The sequence below is a fragment of the Scomber japonicus genome, chromosome 5 (assembly GCF_027409825.1).
Source record: "Scomber japonicus isolate fScoJap1 chromosome 5, fScoJap1.pri, whole genome shotgun sequence".
Taxonomy (NCBI): Eukaryota; Metazoa; Chordata; class Actinopteri; order Scombriformes; family Scombridae; genus Scomber; species Scomber japonicus.
Window position 1 is genome coordinate 15,174,336 of NC_070582.1, and position 21,173 is coordinate 15,195,508.

General features: G+C 39.2%; 1 protein-coding gene across 1 annotated transcript in view; it reads left to right on the forward strand.

Moving 5' to 3' along the window:
* kcnq1.2 (potassium voltage-gated channel, KQT-like subfamily, member 1.2) overlaps positions 1-21,173 on the forward strand; it is a 169,371-nt gene that overhangs the window by 22,777 nt on the left and 125,421 nt on the right. The window contains exons 6-14 of the mRNA XM_053319246.1: positions 15-155; positions 3,110-3,220; positions 3,421-3,516; positions 4,395-4,532; positions 7,881-8,046; positions 11,080-11,106; positions 12,754-12,807; positions 13,237-13,354; positions 15,674-15,742. Coding sequence (XP_053175221.1) covers positions 15-155; positions 3,110-3,220; positions 3,421-3,516; positions 4,395-4,532; positions 7,881-8,046; positions 11,080-11,106; positions 12,754-12,807; positions 13,237-13,354; positions 15,674-15,742 — 920 coding nt within the window. The remainder of the gene's footprint in view (positions 1-14; positions 156-3,109; positions 3,221-3,420; positions 3,517-4,394; positions 4,533-7,880; positions 8,047-11,079; positions 11,107-12,753; positions 12,808-13,236; positions 13,355-15,673; positions 15,743-21,173) is intronic.

Genomic DNA, 21,173 nt, shown 5'->3' on the forward strand with positions numbered 1-21,173 from the left:
ACTGTGTTTTTCAGGAGCTGATCACCACCCTGTACATCGGCTTCCTGGGCCTGATCTTTTCCTCCTACTTTGTCTACTTGGCGGAGAAGGATGCTGTGGATGAGGAGGGCAAGACAGGTTTCTCCAGCTATGCTGATGCCCTGTGGTGGGGCGTGGTAAGACAGCTAATCAACAGAAAAGAAATACATTCTATAGAAGAAGCCAAAAAGTCCTCCACTCATGCCTTTGTACCCATCGATATGCATGTTTATGAGATAATGGGCCAGATGCAAGAACCACTCGTACGCACAGATTTGTTCTTAAACCATGCGTACGAGTGATTTACGAGGATTTGCCACATTCACCAACTTTCTCGTATTTTATATTTTCTCGTACCTGTCACGCACAACCAACCGGCAGTCCTACAAAGCAATACAACATGACTGTTACTATCTAATTGTCTAATGGTAGTGTGCTAATGTTATCATGTCTTTTAGGGGAACTCAAATTTTTTTCAAACTATGATAATGCAATCTTACAATATAAATATTAGCGGCCGAAACTACAGAGCTACTTGTCCACAGCTACTTTTCCACAATATAAACTGACTTTTTATTAATAACTTTTATTCATTTAATTGATTAATTGATTCATTTTATCGAAATAATAGTTTAACTCCCTGGCTGATGACATCCTCTGGCATAATTCATGTTCAGTCATTTTTGTTTTTACTTCTGTGATGCTGCGCGCAACAGCTGAGACAGCGTTCACAGCACGGGTCATTTTTCCCTCATTCTTTGTCTTTTTGGGGGCGTCATTCATGTTAATTTACTATTCTCGAGTACACGCGTTCATTTAGAACAGGTGGGATTCATCATGTTTACGAAGGTCATTTACAACTGTTTCCTGGTGATACGAGTGTTTGGTGAATCCGACGTGGCACACTCGTAAATTCCACCTTACGAAAAAAGTACGATAGATTTAAGAAGAAAAATACCAACATATTCTTGCATCTGGCCCATTGTTTTCTGATATCAGTTTTCTGAAATGCATATGTCACCGTGATCCTTCCAGTGCCACTTCACTTTCCTAACATAGCTTCCATACTTAAAAGGCCTCATCACATCACATGCACATCAAAAAAGACTCCTCTCTTAAAAGAGCTGTAACACATTATCTGTACAATGCAATCTGAAGTGGAGTCTTCACTGGAAAAGGGGAGATGGTTGGCCACCCAGGTTAGACCAATTATTAACCTCCATTGTGTTTTTATTCTCCTCGTTGTAGTCTGCATGTGTTGCTGCAACATTTAACACAGAGGCAGGTGTGTCGATGTTTTTCGTGCGTAGAGCTGGTTTTGCCTATTTCCCTCTGTACCAGGGCTCAGGTCTCCAGAGCAGTTAATTAAACATTTGAATTGAAAGCGCACAGTAATGAGAAACCTATGGCAGCCTTGTGCAGGGGGTCAGTGTGCCACAAAGAGACGTTAATAAACCATTCACCTCTGGACTCTTTGGCTCAAAGAACTTTTAGAGCACCAATATAAAGTGTCAGTTCCCTTAATTAAAACTTTAATTGTGGGATTACTACCTTTATGTTACAAGGGTTAGAGGGGTCACGATGCTCTTCACTGTTCTATGGAAAGTTGAAAAAAAGCTGTTATTTGCATTGCTCTGTTCACAATGCTGAGAAGAGAAGCACAGCCAGGGATTTGCACCTTTTTGTTTTTCTGAGACTGTAAACTTGTGAGACTTGATATGCTATTCCTGTAGGGTTGGTAAGGTTTGTGAGTGTTTGTGTGCATGCACACTAAAATGAGATTGCAATGATTGGACAATGCTAAGCTCTCTCAGTGTGTATTCCTTCTCTTGGCATGATTTCCACATTGGGATGTGCAGGTGCGGGGCACAGCTGGAGCACAAGCCAATGCCATGATTCATATCCCCTTCGTTCTCTCACTCCCCCCTCCCCTTACCTTCCCTGCTTTTCTTCTTCTCTTGCCAATTGCTGAAGGTTAGGTAATGGCTGCTCGATTTTAACAAACTTTTTAACTTCAACCAGAACACAGTCTGGAATGCTAAATGAGAGCTTAAAGCTAATAGTATACAACTGACAAATATATTCATATCTGCATATAAACACGTCTATACTCACGTACACTCACTCAAAATTTCTACTTTGAGACCAGGGCTGTGACCTTTGTGTAGACATGAAGGGGTTTTTGCCACACACACTTTAAGTATAACCCTACAGTTCGAATGAGAGGGGTGGTTTTGAGTAGACCATTCCACTCTGATGGTCAGGAGGACATTGTTTAGTCATCGGATTTGTGGATGAGGGATTAAATCCCCCACCACTCCACCAGCCCCCAACATACACCCATCCACCTCTCCCGCCCCGGCTTCTTCTTTTTTTTACTCCCAAAGCCCTTTTAAGTATCTCACCTTACATCAGCCGCTTTGTGTTAGCGCACAGCGGCGGCTCACGCAGCGATACCCCATAGACACCCACAGTAAGCCAAGTGTGTTCTGAATGTGTCAGAATTGGCTCGGCTTTCAGAGTGGGTGTACATGCAAATGCAAGAGGTATTTGTTTTCCCCCCTCGCCCTGGCAAATTCCTACACTCACTGAGGATTAGTGGTTGGGAATCTTATTCCCTTTGAGAAGCAGAGCCTCAAATGCCCTGGCCATCGCTGACAGTTGTGAAGCAAGGCCAGAGCGGCTGATGAACTTTTTATTTACTGTCTTACTCCTGTTATAGACTGCTGTGGTAAAGCTTTGAGAGCTCTACATTGACTGATATTGTCATTACATCAACAGTTCATTCAAAATAAAAGGGATTTCTTTGTGATTAAACATTTGTAGAAATGAGAAAACATTTTATTTAAAGTATGATTTTATTGAATGAATGCATTGAAATGCACTCATCTTCAGTGTACTCAAGACACACTCAGGTCTCCCCTCATCCTGCAATAGTGTTGCAGGTTATCCTACATTTCCTAATCTTGCATCAGTGAAGGGCTGTGTATGTTGTGAGATTTATTTCAAAGAGCTGTTACAGTTATGTTGTAAGTATGTCATAATGCTTTAGATAATTTTAACAGTTGCAAGGAAACTTCTCTTTCTCTAGGTGACTGTCACCACGATTGGCTATGGAGACAAGATTCCTCAAACGTGGATAGGAAAGGCCATTGCCTCCTGCTTCAGCGTCTTCGCCATCTCCTTCTTCGCTCTGCCTGCTGTAAATATATATATTTTTATTTGATTATAATTTTCTTTTCATTTCTAGTATTTCTGTACTGATGTAATGATAAAAAAGTTAATTATGTTAAATTCCAAATCTAGATTTCTCCCATCTGCTCTGAATGATACATTGATAATATTACATATTTTTCTTGTAGTATAAAAATATGTTGTACAACCCTAATTTTTCCTGATTAGGGTATCTTGGGATCAGGGTTTGCCCTGAAGGTCCAACAGAAGCAGAGACAGAAACACTTCAACAGACAAATCCCTGCTGCAGCCTCTCTCATCCAGGTACACCTGAACTGAAACATTTCAACCTTTTAAAGAAAGTGTCTTTTTAAAATGTGCAAGTCTCTAGTATGAGATCTTAATCAAGAACTTCATAAGAGATTATGTTATTTAACTTGGTCAATATGTATATGCATAATACTAAAATACATACTCAAACTCAAACATATACAAACTCAAATTAGTATGCAGGTGCATGCACTCAAGCTTTGTATAATCTATGAGGTATACATAAAAAAAAACAGGTCAGACTCAGCCCATCATTGATTTAACAGTGAACACATCCTCAATAACCATAGTTTGTATTGGCGCATGAACATGGCTACAAAATGTTTTCAATCCTCATGTTGCCTCATGTAAAATGTGCAAACCTACAATTTCTACATCTTACCACTGTACTTACACTGGAAGCTGAACAAAGGGAAACAGTAACAGCAGTTGTTGTCTTCAAATTCCTTCTGAGCCATGAAAAAGGTTAACTGTATCCCATTTGCCAAGACTGAGATAGTAGGCAAACAATAGCTATCATGTACCAAAAGCTAACCATTACAAGGATCATAGTCATGTCTGGGGCATAACGACCTCTTCATGTAAAACTGAAAATATACACATTTGTTTTATATGACACCTTGAATACACAATAGAATAGCGTATTAAAGATCTAAATACTGTTGAATTGAGTACCAACAGTATAGTACTATAGTAATAGTAACAAATGAAAGCAAAGAATATCTGGGAATTGTAAAGCAGTTCTGGCACTGGCACAGTCCAAAGAAAGGTTTTTATTGTATATAAGGGGATATAAGAAGTATAGGTTAAGTGAACCAGTGAACCACTGCTTATATTCGCTCATGGTCTGTGTTATAACGTCTGCTCCTTAGACACTTTGGAGGTGTTATGCAGCAGAGAAACCAAACGGCTGTGCTGCTACATGGAAAATGTATGTCCTGACTCCTGCGCCTGTCGCTACAATGGACTCTTACAACGCCAGTCCTTATTCCAGGAAGTTGAACATATCGGTAATTATCTACGTTAACTTCAGGTCTGAGGGATTGGTATTGGATGGCTCACGTATAGTTGAGTTTTCTGTTGTGATTAATTTATGTTCCTCAAAAGGACAGGACGAGTGTTTCCTTTTGAAACAACTTCATATCCTTAAAATATAAAGTATGTCTTTGATGCTGTAGGATAAGGCACCACCCCGATGACCTCCTGTCATTGAATCCAACCAGGGAGAGATTTTCAGATCTTTGTCTTTTTTTTCCTCTCTCTTCCTCTTGTTTACTGTCTCTTTGATCTGTTGAAAGAAGTTGAAACCACACCCAGAAGAATTTTTCAAATGGAACATATACTTTTTCAGGAGACATTTTCAATAATCATTTGAAACCTTAAGGTGCGGAACACCAACTCTACAAAAGAGCTCTGTCAGGAAAAAAGCCGTCAGATTGTGATACTGGAGGGCGGATTTGCATATGTCTGGCCCACACTGTATTGTCTCCTTGTGCAGTTCACCTTTCACAACAATATTAGCTATGTTGCGCCTTGGCCATACAGCATAAAAGGGCAAGTTAAGTTCCCACAAACATACACACAACGCACACAAAATACACACATACATACTCAAACACATTGTGCCCCCCCCCCCCTTCGCCCTACGGCCTGACTCCACCAGGATGACTCGAGGCCTTTGTCTCCACTGGACAAAGACTCAGTCAGTTGAGATGATGTCACCGCCGCCTTTCTCATGGGAGTAAACCTTTGTCTAGTAGAACAACAACAAAAAAATCTTTGTGTAGCATTGAACCCACATGTATTGGGGAGAATGAAGGCTGCTTCCGCCCTTTTCTGTTTCAACATGTGACTTTCTCCTCTGATTTTCCTCTCTTTCCCCTTTCTCTGTCTGTCAAGATTATTTTCCTCTTTCTCCTCTCTCGTACAGGCTTTGTTTTACTCCTTCCTCTTGTTCTCTGCTCTTTATGTCTCCTCTCTTTCTGCGTATTTTCCTCTGCCCATCCTTGCCTTTTTTCCCTCTCTTGTTTCTTTTCACATTGATTTTTCTCCAACAACCATCAGTCTGTGTTTCTGTATATTCCTCTGTGTTCAGTGTCCGTTACAGTTTCTTCCTGCCCTCCATCTCCCTCTTTTTTTTCTCTCTCTTTCAGTCTTATAACACCCACCACCACCTCCCACCCTCACTCTCCTAATGAGTCATTCAAACCTCGGGTATTTGGATTGAACTACTGGCCACTTGTCAATGCCAAAGTCTGATACACTGAGTCCAAATAATTGAGTTCCTATAAAGGCTGCGTCCATGACGTTGGTGTGGGTCAGTTGGTCTCAGGATTGTACTGGAGGCACCATTCAGGTCCTCAGAAACTCACTGACTCACACAGACATAGCTATGATCTCAGTCAAAGAAAATTAGAATAAACAGGTACAGCTTATATCACCAGCATGCAAGCACAGAATTTAGTAATATTATGATGTATTTCAACTGTGTGAACTCCACAGGCATTAAGTAAAAAATATGTATTCATGATAGAATAATAGAATAATGTATTAAGGCATTTCAGTGTTTTTGGCATAGTTTGGCTTTTTAATGCTTGGCTGTAATGGCACGATAAGCCTACTGTATTCAGATAATACGCTTCCGGTACAATTTTGAACTCACCTGAAATGTATTCAAATGTACATTTTTGCTGCCAGGCTAGCAGGCTATGCACAAATTAATGCTCAGCTATTGTGATAGAATCTTTAATCTATAAAACAATGGTGCATCTGAAGTGGAGTATAAATGATTTACAGTAGAAATTGTAATCCCCGCTCCAAACATAGGGAGCAAGACAAAATTGAGAGCAACTCAAAAAAATAAATGGAATTCAGCAGTTTCACTGAAGATGACCACATTGCCAACTTGAAGTAAATCATATTGAACTTCCTGGGGTTACAGAAATGACCTCTAGTGCATACTTGAGTGGTTTGCAGCTGATGTGAAGGTTGGGATGAGATTCTGTTACTTCAAGTCTGAGATCATGATACACTGCACCTCCAAGTGACAAGAGATGGTACAATAGACTGTGAGACTGACAGGCAGATCGATGCAGTGTTAGCAGTGATACAGGTTGCGGAAGCTTGGCTAAATTTCAGAGGAAAAGTGTGAAAGAAAGGCGAAAACAGAGGTGGTGGCTACTTTGATGAAATTTTACTTGAGTACAAGTAAAAGTATTGGTCTAAAAATATACTCAAGTAAAAGTAAAAAGTAGCTTGTTAAAAATGTACTCAGTGTAAAAGTTACTTAGTTACTTTGCATTAATCTCAAACTAGTTGTTTTAATTATAGGTATACATTTACAAATTCAACTTCAATGATAAGATGAAATATGTCGACACACGACATTTAAAACATTTATGGAGATATGTGTCATTTTAGTGAAGACCATCCCATAAAACATTTTCAAACAACACAACCATTGAATTGAAGGTGGCATAAATTGTTGATTCTGTAAACCAGGGGCGATTTTAGACCCTTTTTAGGGACTCTCTAACACCCCTAAATTTAAAGCACCCCTAAAAATAAATAAAAAACCCTCCATAGTCAATAGTCAATACGGGTCAAGGTCACAAGAGCAATAACTTTTCTTGAAATGACCCAAAGAAGACCAAACTTTTCAGTACCCCTGTTAAGAATGCTGTGCCCCCCTGCACCATTCGCTCAATTCTCTCATTTCCAACGCTGTCCTTTTCACGTGAACACATCATGCTCAATGCCTTTAGCTTCAGAGTGAGACAGATGACGGCACAAATGGACATTTCTTTTAGTGTACGTCCATAATATGTGAGTTTGTTGTGTTCTGTTCCTGTTACAGTTTATATGTGGCTATGAGAGCTAGCTGCCAGGTTGTCACAGGCTGCAATCATTTATCAATGTTAAGTTATTATATCATGCTGGTTAATGATGCTGTACGATCCTCTTTACTTTAAAAAAAAAAAAAATTGGCCAACATTTTTTTACTCAGTAACAGATGTGATTTAAAATGTAGCAAAGTACAATACTTCACACAAAACATACTTCAGTAAAATTCAAATTACAGATTTCTAAAACTACTTTAAAAAGTACAAGTACACAAAAAACCTACTCAATTACAGTAAGGCGAGTAAATGTAATTCATTACTTTCCACCTCTGGGCGTAAACCTCAGGACAGTTTTTGACCTTTAATTCTTTTAAGTTTATTGTGTTGCTGTATGGTAGGAACATTTGTTTGAGTCTTTGTAACTATTTACAGTTGGTTCAAGACAGCAAATCAGGTTGCAGTTTATCATTACACCTGTTGATGTTCTGATGTGTTGATGTTTCCTCTCACTATTAGAAAAAGGGAACCAAGAGGAGACTGAAGTCCGGCGGTAATGGTGCTATGAGCGTTGCCTCAGAGAGAGCTGTATCGATACCTCAGATCACCTATGATCACATTGATGACTCTGGAGAGAAGAAAGATCACTCTTTCTTCCATGAAGAGCCAAGGGGGACTGTTGAAGGTAATACACTAATACACTAGAAAGAGCACTTTAACACAGTGTTATATATAGTCACATGACATCCAAATTAACATTAAATAGATAACAAGGGTAATTGTCACGTTATAATTTTTCACGTACTCAGCCTGAGGTTTGCTAAAACTAGCACACATTTTTAAAAGAAAACCAGCTACCTTCTTTAAATTGCCTTTCTTCCAACAATTCAGTCCCAGACAAGTAAACTAGCCAAGATTACACATGAAAGCATTGAGGCCTGCTTTATTAGTGCTTGATCAAACTAACTTCATTTTGGACCCTTTAAATACAAAACCTGACACCTCAGAATGCCATGCTCTGCAGAGGTGTTGTTTGAATATCACTGTGAAGCTATCTTTGCTTAATGCAGTTCAAGGCCAACTGGCAATGAAGCCTGTGTCATGTGGAGGACAATTAACGGAGGGAATTACTGCACTATGAAACCAACTTTTTTTCTCTTCCTCTTAATACAATTTTATTTGATGAAATAATGCATGTTGAGGGCTTTGAAATGATCTCATGCTGCCTTAAAGGCCTTGGAAACCCATTATTTCAGTAAAAGTTTGATGTGTTTTTGCGTTCAGGGGATCTAAATGACCAAAATAAGTCTGTGATAAATTAGATTTTTTATGGCACTTGCTTTAGAAATATTAGCTGTCACCTTGTGTTGGCAAATGTCTGTCACCCTTATTTTGAATGTGCATAAAAATAAACTGTAGATAAATGGGATCGTTTTGCTGCCAGCTTGACAAACACAGACTCATTACAAAGAAAAAAAAAAAACGTACTGTGTCACTTTGCATCTGTGACATAGGCCTTCACACTTGATGCAAGTTCACTCTTTACACTGTGAAGTACTTGTGGCTGCCCTCTCCACTTGTGCTTCTCTGTTAGTTAGGCATACTGGAGATCCTCTATTTCTGACTTTGCCTTCGTTTGGTGGATTTTATAATGGTACATGCAAGTTATTTATCACATGCTTCATAGTGGTGTACTGCAGGATGCTCCTTCATACGCTACTTGTTACCCTGTGATATGCATGCTCCTGATGAAATAAAGACTAATTCCGCTGCATTGGTATTGAGACACAAGCATATTTTCATACTAACTTAATCATATTATTCATTCTTTACGGAGGTATATATTGGTAGGACATGATGCTTCTTAAGTAACATTTGCCAGAAGGTAGTTATTAGTCATATATTCTATATCTTGCCAAACTCTCTAAAATGTCTATGTAGTGAGTGAAGATGTATTCTTTTCTTCTTTTTTAAGTCTTTCATTATTATCATACTGTTGTTACTCTAACTTTAACTACTAAACAAATACAGAATGGACAACCTCAACCTCAACTAAATGTGCTTTTTACAGCCAGTCTCTCGCAAAAGATTACACTTTGGGTTCTTCACTTCATACAAACAGAAGAGACCATTACACATTATGGGAGGAGATGTTATGTGCTAGTTTCTCATTTTCACACAGTAAACAGAGGCCCTCTCCTGATGCCCTTAGAGCCAAGATGGCTGCCAGGTGTTTCTAGTAGGCCAGATGGAAGCCATTACAGTCTCTGTGGTGATTAGAGGTCATAGTTACAAGCTCTTTACTGCTTCACTTGTCCCCTATGCTGGCCACAGACACTCACATTGGGCATAAGTGGAAAAACCTTCAAATATGGGCTTGTCAAGGTTACAAGTTGGAATTTCTTGTTACGGCACTTTCAGTTTACCAATATTGCTACAGTTCTGCCAAACACAAGATGTGCTTTCTTTTCGTCACCAGACTGAAACTAGCTTGGCTAAAATGATGGTGTTGATTTGAGATTGTTCAGCATTCAAATAATCATAAATGTACCCTATAGTGGTCCCAGATTGTTGCCAGCTGTCATACCTAACAAACATAACTATGTTTATTCAATGCAGCGCTATATGTACACACTGTGATGGCTGGTTGGTAAAGGGAATGGTGGCTTAACTTCCTGTGTTAAAAGCCAGCCCAGCCAAATGAATTGACCCAGTCTCCGGGTTAATAAATGCACTTTATGAGTTTTTCCTGTCAAAGCGTGCAATCATAAAAGGAGCTGGAGTGACATAAACTTGACATAAAAGCAGGCCATCACTAGAAAAGCAACCGCTTATGAGAGGAAAAGTTGTTTAGTGTACAGCTTAATTGGATGGATCTTAGATAATGAAGGAGAACACATGCAAGCTCATGTGGAAGAAAATAAAATTAAACTTGGTAAAGTATTCATTCACACTAATTGTACAGGCAGCCCACGAAGTTGTCAACAGGCAAATGTTAAGAGTTTTAATGTTTGGCTTGAACATGAATAAATAAATAAAGACACAGAGACTATGGAGTGGAAAAGGGAATTGGACAAGCTGTGAATGGCATGAAACCATGTGAAGCAGCCAAAGTCTGCAGCCTGCTGTCACTAATGATAATGTGTAGAGTTGAAACAGTATGGGTCCGTATGATCTTTGCCTCTGATCCAGCCATAAAACAGTCAACTGTCTACACCATGGCAGCTGTCTTTTTTTATTTATTTGTCTTTATAACCATGGCTGTTTCAACTTCGTACTTGGCTACTGCATTCCTTAAAATACTATGCCAAGAGATATAATTTCTTGGCAAAGTAGCAGTAAGTGATATAATAATTTGTTACCTTGACAGCTCAATAATTAACAGTTGATTCTGCTAGTAACATGTTATTGTACGTTTTACAAATCACTTAACCTACATAGCAAACTTGTTCAGATAGTAAGATAGCATAGATTGTAAATCAAATACGTTAATTCATGAAAAAAAATTGTACTTACCCCCATTTAATACTGTCTTGGATTCTTGTCACTAAATATAAAATGTCTAAATTTCTCTTTCTTAAGAAGCGCGTTCCAGTTAAGCACCTGACAACATTGTTGAATAAATGAATTGGAACAATGTGTCATTATTGCTCAAATTATTCTGTGCTCCCGCCACGTTGCAGTCCCATTGTAACAATATTTCTAACTTTCTCCGTAGGAATCACCAGGATGTTGAGACAAACAGGTGAGTTGTTCTAATATCATAACTGAGGTGCACAAATTGTGATTCCAGGGATTAGCTTGTCACCTTTAGTTACAGAGATGATGTCAACAAATATTGTAGTGCACATTGGTCTCGTGGCTTCCCTATACTTTCATGTTTCCTAGTCCATTATCATTTATGCTAAGACATAAACTTTTCCAATGTGCAAGAGACAAGAAAAAAAACAATCAAGACTGTTTTACTTCTTTGTCAAAAATGACTGAGTGTATGTGATTACTGCACCATCTAACCAGTAGTCCCTTCCACTGGTTAAGTGCTTCTTTCTCTCCTATTAAAAACTCCTCTGTGTTAATCATTAGCTAGCCTGCCTTTTTAATGTGGCCCAGACAGTATTTTAATTAGACTCGCTGGCTGGCTGGGCCTTTGTCCCCAACCGGACCAAACCAGAGCCAAGCAGAGAGACTCAGACACTGGTCCTGGGTTGACCTGGCCTGTTTTCTTTACTGGGTGCCCTGCCAACACCACGGGTGAGGAACAGGGCTGGCCTGGCTAGGAATGGACAGGGGCCTAGGGCACCGTGGGGACCTAGACTTGGACACTGCAGAGAAGGAGAGAGGGGGGGGGGGGGTGGAGTGCAGTTGATAAGCGGCCATTGTGGAGCTCCAGTGGTCAGAAATAAACTGGTCATTGTTTGATTTAGTCAATGTCCGGCTTATCGCTCCACTTATCTGTCTGGCCCCACCCACCTCCCTGTCTGTGAGAATCTCTCAATGGATTGGCCCCCCACCCCATTCTCTCTGTATCTCTATCTCACTGTCTTTTATTTTATTTTTATTTTCTTTTTCTTTCTCTCCCCCTCTCTGGCTCTTGGTTCATACTCTCCCAACCAAACATGTTTGCACTGATGGTCCAGATAAACTACATATTGTTCATAAACCCTTGTCTTGTTTGTGCAGCCGAAAAGCAAGTTAATGTCTCCTTCAATGAGCTGAAGTTGGTGCTGAAGGTGGCTTTGGTTAGCTCTGGACAGCCCCCCCCCCTCCTCCCCCCTCCTCTTTCTCTCACTTTCCCTCTTTCCCAGTCTCTCTCTTGCCATTTCTGCTTCCGGATTGGACAATGTTAAACAAACTCGATGATGGAATACAAGAGAGCTTGAATGGCTTTTGCTTGAATTGAAATGGTCATTCTGTTCTTGGTCATAGATTTTCCTCTCCATTCTTTATCACAATGGAGGCCTGTTGGTTTCTAGGAGAGACATGTCAAACTCTGCTGACAGTCTGATTGCAGGTCAAGACCCTGCTACACATGTTGTTCTTTGCTGTTGTTTTTAGCCGCGCCAGTAGCCAGCCAGCCAGCTGTTGAACTTTACTGCTACGATTTCAGCTAATGCTTATGTAGTTTCCTCGTGTAAACATGTCTTTTTTTTTTTTTTTGCTCAGTTGATACAATGAATTTATCATAATACTGATGATATTGTTTTTGTTCCTACATTCCACACCAGAATTTCATACTTTCTCCACAGAAATAGAAATTTTACATGCTGTTGACCTTCGTGGTAATCCAGAATTATTGCACTTCTTTCTCAGTATATAAATTGTGTTCATTTCTTTTCTCTTCTTTCCTTTCTTTTTCTGTCTTTTTTTTAAAATTCTTTATGCATGACATCAGGCCCTCCTCATCATTCTTGGTCATCTTTTGCTCTGAGCTGCCCAGCATCTCCAGGTATCTCCTTGTTTCTTTGTGTCTGCCTTTATTTTACTCATTTACTCACCTACAGTTGTCTATTCCTGCACTTCTCAGCTCATTTTGTGAAAGGCTAACAAAAATCATTGGTCCTGAAATTTCAACAGGATAATATTCAACCTAATATAAGTAGCTCCAAATCCTCTATGATATAAAACAGTTCTTACAGAAGCCATAATTAATATTTATTTTGTTTTATTTATTTATTTATTTTATATTAATTTTTTAAGTCCTATTTTTTATTTGGTAGCTTTCAGTGTGATTCCTCCATTTAGAGCTGCTGTAGGTACTGCAGCATGTTTTAATAACTTTCCAATCAACTAACAGAAAATATAAAATTTGTGTATAGTTTATCAGCTTTAATACAAGTGTAATGGAAACATTTTCCAATATCTCTGTCCTTTACAGTTAAAAGGAATCATGACAACAGCCTGTCCATCGACATCTCCCGGGCCAACAGCATAACCGATGAACTGGACTACATGAGTGAGGACATTCCCCTTCCTGTGGTGACTGACAAGACGCAGTAAGTCCCCCCTCCAGTCTCCTCTGGAGCCCTCATCTCCCTCCCATCCATCACCCGACACTGACCTCCATTCTCTGATCCACATAATACTGATTTCCCTTCTCGTCATAGTACCTAAAGGCCTTTTGTCAGACCAGAGAGCCCCTCTAGCTGCTCTCTAAATGAAGTTGTTTTGTTGAACTCTCGTGAGGGTTAAAGAGACTCTTGAGAGCCAAGGCCATATCAGGTACAGAGAATGATAAAGAGGATTATCCCTTTAGTCTAGAGGAAAATGTCAAAGAAATCCCTCTCAATAGGTTGTAGGACATGTTAAGGTACCGGATGGCTTGTCACCACATGCCCTCATAGGATTGAGTATTCACTGCTGTACTGCTGTTGGTTTCTGTGTGCATTGCGAATATGTTATGTATATACGAATATGTTATGTTGATGTTGTTGTCCTCCTACTGACACTCAAATGAGTTTCATTAATGACTTTCATTAATGTGAACTGAAATGTAATTCTGTTGTAATTAGATTTCCTTTGCTTCTTGTGTTAACGTGCTGTTGCGGAGCATGATTATGACAACAACAATTTACTCCACATCATTCCTCTACTAATTGCTTTTTGCCCTTTCAGCACAAAGGTACTCCTGTATTGTGTTTTTGTAAGTTTACACCATCAACAGTCACTTTACGTGTTCACATAGAGGTAAGATGTTGAACAAACAACATGTCAACACTATTGTTAGGCTTAAGCCCTGTAGTGGAAGACTACTAGAGTGCCTTTCCCACTAGGGACGAATCATGTGGCATTATTGCATCCAGATGAGATGGTTACATTCTGAGCAGACAGGTAATACCAAGTCCCATAGGACTGAATACCAAGGGTTATAGGTTTCAATGGAGTTAGATTATGGGATTTTAGGAAACTTGAGTGCTACATGGGGTTGCCATGTTGTTGTTGTCTATAACTGGTTGTTAAAAATAGATATGGTTCATCTATGGTTTACATGTTGTGTATCAGTGTTTTTTGCTGTGACATGTTGACTGCAGTATTTTTCCTTTTTCCTTCTCCTTTTCCTTTTTTATTTTATTTGTATTCGTTTATTTAGTCAGGTAAGTCTCATAGATGTCAGAAACCTCTTTTGCAAGATGCAAAATACCAGGTATCTGCCGTCCTGCAGATACCTGGCCAGGACGGCAGTGTAAAAAATAGCATGCAGGACAATAACACATCAGGCACACAAACAAAATAATTATAAAAAACAGGAATCAGTGTTTAGACAGACAAAAAATACTAAACACAAAAACAAATAATACTATGAAGGCTAAAATTATCCAAAAAGAGAGACAATTGATAAAGTATCCTACGTATTGCATTTAGTCCTTTCTATTTGCTTATATACTTGATCCCAGGCCCTCCACTAGGGTTGCCCAAGTGTTCTTAGGCAACATACTGAACCCCAAAATGCTCCCGAACTGCTGTGCCATGAGTGTGTAAGTGTGTGTGAATTGATGAATGTTGTCCCTGTTGAGAAATAAATAAATAAATTAGTAGTATAGAGTGCTTTGAGTGGTTGGAAGACTAGAGAGATGCTTTATAAATGCTGTCTATACGCCAGTCAATATTTATTTCATATACCCAAAGAAAGCATGAGCTGCCTGTATTTTAGTTTATTTCTGCAAACAATTAGTTTTAATAATTGGTATAATGACCACAATGACTCACAAGTGTTTTTCTGGTCATTCATGGGCTAGTTTATAACAGTTAGTCACATTTTGATCCTTTCTAGAATGATGCACAGAGAGCTTTTAAAGGAGAAAGATGGGACACATGAGTGTGTGCAAGAGAGAAAATGAGACATGTGTTTTTGTTTTTCCAACTCATTGTCGGTGTGTAAGTGTTAGTGCATGTGTTTATCCTCACAGATGTGTGCTCATGGATGTTTATAATTGTATGGAGAATTACCGTCTTGCAGGCCTTCTTTTCCTTCCACTACCCTGCAAATCTAATATCACCTCTGATGTTCACCACTCTGTCTGGCCCCCTGGCTTTTCTTATTCAGTCTACATTCTCCTCTCTTCTCTCTACCCTCTTAAAAACAAAAGGCTTAGTGCACCTTTTGTACAGAGGCACACAGAGTCATTACCATATACTAAATACTTCATTCTCCAATTTCTTGTTTTAAGTTAAAAGAAATACCCAGTGAGTGATGAAATGCTCTCCACTCACAGAGGATTAATTAATCCTCTCATTCAAGTGAAACATAAATAAAACAAACTTTAACAGTAAAAAGAGAGTTATGTGCAGCAGAGTCCTTCTTTTCTCTCTTGCAGTCTTTTGACCTGCCCGTTCGTGGCATTGGTCCAGGACTCTTTCTCCACACAGCACTTGAATTCCACAAGGTACTGTACTGGCTCTCCTGCCATTCTTTTTCTCTCTTTCTTCCCTTTTCTCTCCATCCTTTCCAGCCTGATTTCATCGGATGGTCAAAGGGAGACCAAGGAAGACTTAAACTTTGACATAACACAGACACAATGAATAGCCACTACCCAAACTCCTATAAATCATTAATTTGAAATTTGATAGGTGTGCCACTCCTGGAAAATGTGATTCATATGTGTCATAGTTTATTTTCTGGGCTGTTTTTCTTGAATCTATTGGGTTCTTTAAAACTTGATGCTTAAGAATAAGTGTGGTTCATGCTTAAAACCTCCTGTTGTAGTGAAGCATTAAGTGTCTAATGTAAAAGATGAGTCGTCATTCTTATATTATATGACCAATAATTTATAGAGTGTGCTGATATATAAAGAGGTAACCAACTACAGTACCACATGTCTGGTACTATAAAACATAAAAGCCTATGGTAGTCTGTGCATATGCTGCACTAATTTGTTATTGCCTGTCGACTACCATAAGAAAGACATCTGTAAATACATGTAATTTGAGATTAATAATGCCATTTATTAATTGTATGTGACATGTGTATCTTTTTGTCTTGCAGTTTAGAAATTGTTGCACTAAGTAATAGGTTGCATCCCCACAACATCTATCATTCTTTTTACTGTCAAATTATCAGACACTTAATCCAAAAGTGCTCCTCAGGAAACACTTGATACTGTAGAGAATGTTCAAGTGTGAGCTTGTTTTTAAATAATATGCAAAGTACAATGAAATGTCTGATAATTTATCCTTTGTCCTAACAGAATAAGGTGGTACTCTTTTACAGTAAGCAGGCAACATGTTGGTAAAATATGTCATAAAACAGCCCATCACCTCTAAGGTCCTGTTGGCTCATGTCATTCCTAGAATCATTACAGCCTTTTTTACTGTCAGTGGTAAGCTGTCATTTTATGCTATGTTGGATCTTACCCAGTTGATCACAATAAGCAGATAGTTAGATTTCTGGCTAGGATATTAATAAATAACTTTATCTCATTACATATTGGAATAATTTGAACCATATTAAAGATTGCATCCTTTTTAAAGATGGCATTCATGGAAAATTCAGCATGGGTCATCTCATGGCGTGGGTGCATGGTTTTTTTAAATTAACTTTTTTATGTATGTTTGTGTGTGGCTATTTGCATATGTGGATGTGAGGCCGCTGGCTGTTAATGTCAGGGTGTGTGAGAGTGAGTCTTCCAGCTGCAGAGACTGTGTCTATTTGTATCCCTTGCAGGGCCGCTGTGCCCGTAACTCAGCTGTAACAGCCAAGCTCAGATTTGAGCCATGCTGGGCACTCCCATAACAGCTGGTTTGTTTTGCCCCTGGTGTCACGCCACCAAGGACAGCACTGTCATTTGGCATCCTTATCTGGATTTCTGCAGACAAGCTACCAGATCCACCCTTACCGCCTGAGGCAAGTTTTTTGTTATTTCATATCCAGGAATTGGGTTTTTTTCCACACCTTCCACCCTCTGTCTCTTTTATTTCACGTTGACAGCACTGACTGGAACGTTCCACTGTTTGTTTGACTTTGCTGAAGCAAACTGCCCCCAAAATAAGTGTGTGTCTGTGTGTGTGTATTTTTTTCACACGTGTAAGAGACATCAATGCAGCTGGCTCTGACGTTTCTCTGATATGCTTCTGAAGAGGAAGTGGTGCAGGGCAGCATCCGCACACAACTATGACTTCTGCTCCTCTGAAGCAAAAATACATACATGCACACTTTTTTCCTTCTGAGATAAATTTTTATTAATACTTCTCTTGTTTATTTAAAGCCAATTTATGATTATTTGTAGGATTTACTGAAACATCTCAAATGGAAAAAACACAGAAAACCCACATACACTTGTTCCACAACCATCAGCATACCTCTTCCCTTTTTACTGTAAACACTTCCTTCAATATTTGTTTACTCAGCCCTGTGTAAATGAGGCTTGATTTTGTTACGATTCAGACAAACACTGATTTCCGTTGATTGTGTATATACATCAGAATGTGTGAGAACCTAGAGGCTTAGTAGTTTGATATGGCACAGTGTGCTGTACACTTTGAGGATGTTCATTTCTGAGATTTACTGGATAACTGTTGGATGAAATCATAACAAACCCCAGCAGGGCTGCTGATCCTAAAGCCACCTCAAAGCAGATTGACATTTAGCCTCTTGGAGAATGAGTAAATGTTTCCAAGTGTACTTCTTAGGCCCCAAACAGAGGAAGGCCTTGTTTAGCTGATTGCAATGATTGTGTCCTATCTCTCTCTCTGCTCTCTACTGTGATTCCCTTTTTTCTCTCTGTTCTCTTGACTACTGCCTCACATCTCAGCCTCTCCACCTACCATAAAACTCTTCTTCTGGTTTTTTACTCTTTCTAGCGACACCATATCAGTAATTTCTGACATCTTATGACCTTAGGCGGTAGCCACGTCCTCCTGCTGTATATGGCCAGGTTCCCTGTCCTCCTACTCCTCCTTCTTGTCTCCTCTCAGACCTGTAAAAGCCTACATTGGCCACCTGCAGGCAGCTCTTAATTAGTTACCCTCTTACAAGCTAGCCAGAGATAAACAATGAAAACCCACTGCAGCGCCACGGGAGGGATTGCAGGCAGAGACACATGCATCATGGCCTGTCCTCTTCAAGTAGGGGCCTCTCTCTACTGAGCAACTGGCGTCTTTTGTGCAGAGCTCTGAACAAATTGACTTTTTGTTTGTGTGGCCTCTGTATGTCTTTTACACTGTACTGTGATATTAACGGCATGTTGGAGTGTTTCAAACATATGGTGTTTAGTCAAGAGGAAAAATCTAAAATGCATTCATGCTTTCTGTCACACGAGTCTGTTTTTTTAAAAAAGCTTGATTATTATCACTTTGACAAATGTTTGTGATATGAAAGGTTCCCTGAAGCATGCCCCACTTCTTCTCAACTCTGTACTCTAAAACATGTGCTGACCAAGAAGTTATTTTATGGGACTTTATGCAAGATTCAACAGTGAATCTGATGTGAAAATAGCCAATAAATCCTGTTAATACTTTTGGCTTTGCTGCCAAGTATAAGAATGACAAACCATACTAGAAAAGGGCCCCAACTTGGGCACATGCATAAGACACACATATGCACACAGACGGACGGATGGGGTAAGATATGTGGCCTTCTGCCCTGCAGCAAGAAAAGCTGCCCCGGGTGCTGCTGCTTTATGAAAAGATAGAGAAAGGAACCAAGAAAGAAAAGAACAAATTGTGCCCCAGTTTCTTGACTTTCTGCCAATTTCTAGAGCATAAAAAAGACAGAAAATAGTCTTGGGGCAGTAAAACAGCCACACACTGATTCATATTCTCTGGACAGCAGAGCTGTGCATGGAGGGATTCAGTAGTTAATCTCATTACAGACTCTGGGCTTTTTATGTGGTTACTGACCTCTATTCTACCTTTTACTCACTTGGACATATCAGAAATAGTTTAATTGTTCCAAAATATAACCAGCATAAATGTCACAGTTAAGCTGGCAGTATATTACCATCACCATCTAAATTGGGTTGTTCTCACAGAGGTTGGGGGCATTGGGGTTCGATTGATGAAGTGTGCACTCTCTAGCCCCTAGTCAAAACTTTGGTCAATAATTGTAAGATTGTCTGCATTTGGTAAACAGTGTTTTATGTGTTGGGTCATGGTGCATATTTTCAGTTTATCTGTTGTTGTTTATGCTATTTCCACTTTGGATTGACAAAATGTTTGTGAAACCAAGACGAGCCAACTTTCAAGCGGTTTGGAGAGATTTTTTTATCCACTGAACCTAGTGGCAGCTTTTTGAACCGCAAAGCTACAACCCTTTAAGTACTTTTGTTGGTGTTTGTTTCTTCTGCATCAAATTGTCGTGAGATAAGACTAGCCAATCAAACACAACTGCAGATTGTCAAATTTTAGTAAAAAGTTGTATTGATGGATGTATGTATGTACGTGTTATACTTGCAGCCTAAACACAGTTTAATTATGCAGCTACAGTCCTGATATTTGTAGCATTTACCAAATAATGTTTGTTGTCATATTAGTAGTATAAGGTTGAATATATAAACTGAGTTTATGAACCCATTCAACCAAGAATATTACTCTAAATTAATTTATTAGATCCTCATTAATGGAAGGCAAAATAAACTAACTTGAGGATATTTAATTACACAAACACAGCAAAGAACTAACAGATGATAAGTACCAGATGATTTGGAAATTTTACTCTTAAATAATTACTGCTACCAGATGGATTGGAAATGTTAATCTTCATAATTGAATAATTGATTATTGAAAATTTACATTAATTACTGAAGAGGAAATAAGTAATCTAAAAAGATTTTCACTTTAATTACTGAAATGGAAGCCAAGAAACATTATTCTCAAGAGTTGTATCTCTAGGACAGAGATCCATGCAATTAAAAGAGATGTTCGAGTTTATGTGCATGTGAAGAAAGTAACTCAGATTAAATGTTCTCTATAAAGAAGTTCTTTTTTGGATCAGGGCTTTCTAATTTAAATCACACACTGTGTGATTTAACAGAGAAGAGATGATACAGCATGTTTAAAATTTTATTGTTCTTCCAGAGAGAGAGAGAGATCACTGGCCACTGGAGTAAATTCTCATACCAGGGCCAAAAAGAGAGTCAGCAAGTCATCTTTTATGACACATATGTCCCACCCAGGGCAATAAAACACATTTTCATGAAGTACATAATTAAAGAGCACGATAAGCTGTGCTTGACACTGGCCATCCCGCATTAATGAAGGCCCTCTTGCTGCTGTTATAAGGGGTGAGAGTGTTTACTCCCCTTCTTTGGTGTTTGTGGTTCTGGGAGGGTTTTATGGCAAGGGACCATCAGTGACTGGGGGAATGGCCTGCTTTATGGCCTCTCGCCTCAGGTTGGAAAATCCAGAGACTCAGCATGCAAGTACTGCATAAATAAAACTTCCACTAAATAAAAAGATACTCTTACTACCATGATCTCTAATCGTTGCATCAAGATTATTTCCTGGTCTGGATGCAGTGGCTGGAAATGATATAAATGCCTTTTTATAGATGAGGTCCAATGAATTCTGCCTGGAGTGCACATAGCGGTAGATTAAAGTGAGCCTGTCATGGCATGCTGGTTTTGGTAAGTATCCTGGTGTGGTGTGGTGTGGTGTATCAGGATATAATGCAAAGTCAGCATGAAAAGCTTGCCATCAACCAGGCCAGACCAAGTAGCATTTACAGCTGCAGCAAGCAGAAAATACACAGGGAAACAAGAACTGGGTATATTATATTATGGCATATTCCACCAGTAGCTTTTTATCTTACTGCGCTATTAACTGTGTTTTAAATAAAAGATGACGAGCAGGTCTATTGTTGGTTTGTCTCTCCTTCAAAGC